General features: G+C 51.1%; 2 protein-coding genes across 2 annotated transcripts; both read right to left on the bottom strand.

Moving 5' to 3' along the window:
• Nucleotides 1-294: 294 nt before the first annotated feature.
• Nucleotides 295-993, bottom strand: ISF_10024 (hypothetical protein; the record flags this gene model as incomplete). Its single annotated transcript, XM_018853621.1, has 1 exon — nt 295-993. The coding sequence occupies one exon, from the start codon at nt 991-993 to the stop codon at nt 295-297; it is 699 nt and encodes a 232-aa protein (XP_018699190.1).
• A 1,026-nt stretch (nt 994-2,019) lies between these two features.
• ISF_10023 (reverse transcriptase) lies at nt 2,020-3,945 on the bottom strand (the record flags this gene model as incomplete). The annotated part of the gene is made up of 1 exon (XM_018853667.1): nt 2,020-3,945. The coding sequence occupies one exon, from the start codon at nt 3,943-3,945 to the stop codon at nt 2,020-2,022; it is 1,926 nt and encodes a 641-aa protein (XP_018699189.1).
• Between the last annotated feature and the right edge of the window lie 207 nt (nt 3,946-4,152).

The raw sequence follows: 4,152 nt of genomic DNA, 5'->3' as shown, positions 1-4,152 counted from the left end.
TTACGCCGCTATGAGGAGTAAGTGGACAACTTAGCAGTAGCAACGTAGCAGCGGCCACAAGTTCCCGCATACTTATTATTCGCTAGTTAATATTGAGATGAATTCACTGATGAATTATGTAATGCCTGACCTATGAGTTGTACATAAGCATAACAGGCAGGGCTAACCTAATACAAATGTATCTATACATGGTAATAAACAATAGCCTCCATTTATGGCCTTTTCTGTATTTCTATTATTGCTATTTTAAGATGCCAAGCCTTCTCTCCATTATATGTTATGTATATGAAGTGGCTAGTATGCCGCCCACTCGGGCTTTTTGAGGATATAAAAAATAGCCTTTAGTCTACTCTTGAGATTTCTTGAGACGTCTAATAGCCACCTTAGATTCAGCTTTGCAGACTCAGTCTCCGAGACAACGCTGCCCGTGAATTCTAAGTCCTGATGGGCCCGGATAGAGTCGTCGAAGTTGGTAACGAGTTGGTCAATGTTGCGTGCCGCGGAGAGAATGACTAGACGTTTAAACATCACATTATCTTGCTCTGGCAGCTGGTAGAGTCCAAGAGTGAAGTGGAGGTTGTCACTAGCGGGTCCGCCGATGAATGCGGACGGGTTCTTTGCAATGACACACATCAACGCCACCTGGCGCTGGTGAAGCATGGCCAAATTCATCAGGCAGGGACAGCTAGTACCACAGTGAGGACAGTTAAAATAGCTGGCGATGTGTGCGGCTACATCCTGCAGAGAGCACAGAACTGTATCGAGGGCGAATGCGGCTGGCTCCTTGACAATAGCGTCGATACGGTTGACAAACGACTGATTTAGTACGTAGCAATTGCAGGGGCTTGTGTTCCAATAGTCATTCGCAGCCGTGTCGGTAGGCAGGCCAAGGTTGAATGGGGAGAGCGCGGGACCAGAGGTGGGCGTCGGGAGAAAGCTGGCTGTTGATGGCTGCATCATATTGTGCTGCATATCCTCCGGGGTGATGTCCATCTACGTTGTGTAAGTTCTTATCAACAGCGGTCGAGAGATAAGAAGAGTTACTTTGTTGTCAGAATACACATACAGGTGCCATAAGGTTATCAGCAGCTGGCCGTGCGTCGCTTAAAGCAAAGATACCACTTGGTGTTGAGGAGGCGGCGAAGGACGACGAGGAGCTGTCCCTCGAACTCGGGCGCCTCGCCTTGCGCCCGCCTTAGCGCTGTGAAATGCTGTACACGCAGGACGATGCATTGGATGACGACTTTGTACAGCGGATGCAGGGCTGCCCACCAGAGCACTTGACACGAGACCGTCTGCAGTTGTCGTAAGAGTGACAGTACTTTGGCTTTGTGCCGCCTAGGCTTCCCACCCTGCTGTTTAATGCAGAGATGTGCTTCTGGCTCGCCCCAGCGTCCCATTGCAGGACATATCCACTGGGGATCTGGCTCGAGTTGACCATTACTCTAAGGCGCTGTCGGATGTCGGTATAGACGGCTGGCGAGATGATGAGAGTGGTGAGTTGAGTCTTGCGCTTCGTCAATCCGCGAAAGGTAGGTTCCGGTGCGATGGCTGCATGCAGGGAGGGCTATTTATTGCTCTAGTGTATGGATTTGTCGGGCTAGAGTGTAATGGCAAACGGCCGAGCCCTTCGTGGTAAGGTATCAGTGCACCATGTATTCTTAGGGTTAGGGTTAGAACCGTGACTATATTTATAGCTAAGCTGTGCGCTCTAAGGCTATAGAAGGTAAATACACTAAAAGGGAGTAAAGACTCTATCTTCCTTTAGAGGAAGGCTAAGGAGCCTTTATAGAAAGGTAATATCCTACTAGAGTAGATTTACCCTATAGATAGGGCTATAGATAGGGTTCTACTGTAGAAAAGCTAAAAATAGCTATTATAGAGTCCTTTCTATAAGCCTATTATAGAGTAGTACTCTATAGTAGAGTAGTAGTTCCTAGGTAGTTAGAAGGGAGCTTCTAGGTAGCTAGGATAACTACTAAGTAGTTATAGGGTAGGTTACCCTATAGTAAGGCTCGGCTAGAGGCCATAGCGCTTTCGTAGGCGCTGTAGGGGCGCCTGTGAGGACAGCCGGGCCTGTGTAGAGCACTGTGGCTCTATAGAGGCCCTGTGGGTTCTCTGTGGCTCTATAGAGGCTCTGTGGGGCTCTATAGAGGCTCCCTGGGGGTTCTGTGGCCTAGGGGCTGCTGGCCACTGTGGACCTTCTGGTTCCCACTGGAAGGTGTGGCTTCGGGGGTCTTCAGAGGCCCTATGGAAGCGTAGGGGCCTAGTGGCTTGTGTGGCTGGTCCCCCTCGAAGGTTCTGCCTGATTGTACTCCAGGGTACGCTCGATATCTGCCTTGATTTTGCGATAGAGGCTGCTGAGTGTGCCCTAGTCTTATATAGGGTAAGGGAGATGACTGTATCAAGGTAGGTGGCCGCCACAGGTCCTATAGAGGCCTGTAGGTCCTTATAGGTCTTCGCTGTTGACTTCTCCATCAGGCCGCCTGCAGAGATGATTAGAGGGTAAAAGTCAGGGCCTAGGGCACTGTATTTAGCCCTCTTCGCTGTTGCAGCCTCCTGTAGGGTACTGTGGGGGTCCGTGGCTGCGGAGGGCTTGTTGATGGCCACTATTTGAAGGTCATAGTACCGTATAGAGCCTTTATAGTGGGTGGAGAGGTCTGGTCGAGGCCCTGTGCGCCCTGGCAGCTGTGGCTCTAGGGTAGAGCCTAGGGTGGTCTTTGTTGCGGCTGCTAGTGCCCGTAGGATCGTATCGTGGCGAATTTTCCAGTGGCGTTCAGCACCCTTACAGGTGTCTTCATGCCCTATCTTGACCACTGTACCACAGAAGGTACAGGGTAGGTCTAAGGCCCTCACAGGTGCTATAAGGCGTACCCTAAGGCCCTCCGTGACGTTGAAGTCTGCCAGTTGGTTGTTTTTAGTAGTAGGCAGGACCTCTAGCCAGCGGCGGCTTAGGTAGGTCGAATTTTCCTGTAGGGCACGCTTTCCCTCTAGGGTAAGCTGGTTCTGGATTCTTTTGAGGCGTTGTTGGTTGATTTCCTGGATCGTGTGGGTCTTCGTAGGCCCTAGGGTAGGTACGTATAGGGTGCCTGGGTTGATTCCTCTGTCGTAGGGTAGGAAGTCTGTGTTCATGTTGACTAGGCCCCTTCGTAGCTTATTTAGGGTAGGAATTGCGTTCGTTTTCGCTACCCTATAGAGGTTGTTTGGCATTTCCTTGTATAGGGTGATTCCTAGCCCTCCCATCCGTATAGGGAGTGCTAGTAGGTCTTGGTTGATGCTTGTGGGTGCCTGTGGGTTGATTGAGGCAATTTGCTCAACAGCCTCTAGGGTAAGGCGGTCGATTTCTTCGTATAGGTCGAGGAGCCCTATAGGGTAGAGCTGGCGAAGGAGGTGCCTTAGTAGGAAGGTCATACTTCCTCTAAGAAGCAGTAGAGCGTACTGCTTAGGGAGGGCCTGTAGGGTAGATAGAGTTCTCTTGTAGGTGTCTATCTTACCCTGTAGGAAGGTTCTTCGGTGCTGTAGGGGCCCTATATAGGTGCGGAGGGCCTGTATTCCTTGTTCCTGCACTGTATCCAGGTGCTGGAAGGTGGATTTCGTCAGGTTCAGCTGGAAGGGTGACTGCTGGAAGACCTGCTGTATTATAGGCCTTATATCGTCCCTCTTAGAGACGACATAGGTATCGTCTAGGTACGAGACCACTATATCGCCAGGTAGGGCCTTCTGTAGGGCCTGTAGGGTGGGCCTGTATGTGAGGGACCAGAAGAAGGCACTGAGGGGGTCTCCCTGCCGTACGCCTTCAGCGCTTGCGATAGTGGACCCATCCTGTAAAAACAGCACTGCCGGGTCGTTATAGGCCCATCTGGCCGCCCGATAGAAGGTAGGGGCGTATAGGGTAATAGCCGTGGCTAGGCCTACCCTAGGGGCTAGGTTAAAGGCATTCTTCATGTCTAGTGACATAATAGACCTGGCCTTCGCCCTATTAGCCCCTATGATTGACTCTTCCAGCAGGTATATCGCTGGCTCAACCCCCCCGGGGCTTCGGACCCCTAGCTGACAGGGTAGGAGCATGTTATCCTTGTATAGGGTAGACAGGATCGCCTTTGTAGCTACCCTATACAACATGTCGCCTATCGCTATAGGTCTCGTGCCACC

This window comes from Cordyceps fumosorosea, assembly GCF_001636725.1.
Source record: "Cordyceps fumosorosea ARSEF 2679 chromosome Unknown scaffold_163, whole genome shotgun sequence".
NCBI lineage: Eukaryota > Fungi > Ascomycota > Sordariomycetes > Hypocreales > Cordycipitaceae > Cordyceps > Cordyceps fumosorosea.
The sequence above is the reverse complement of the archived record's forward strand: the minus strand, read 5'-3'. Positions and strand labels throughout refer to the sequence as shown.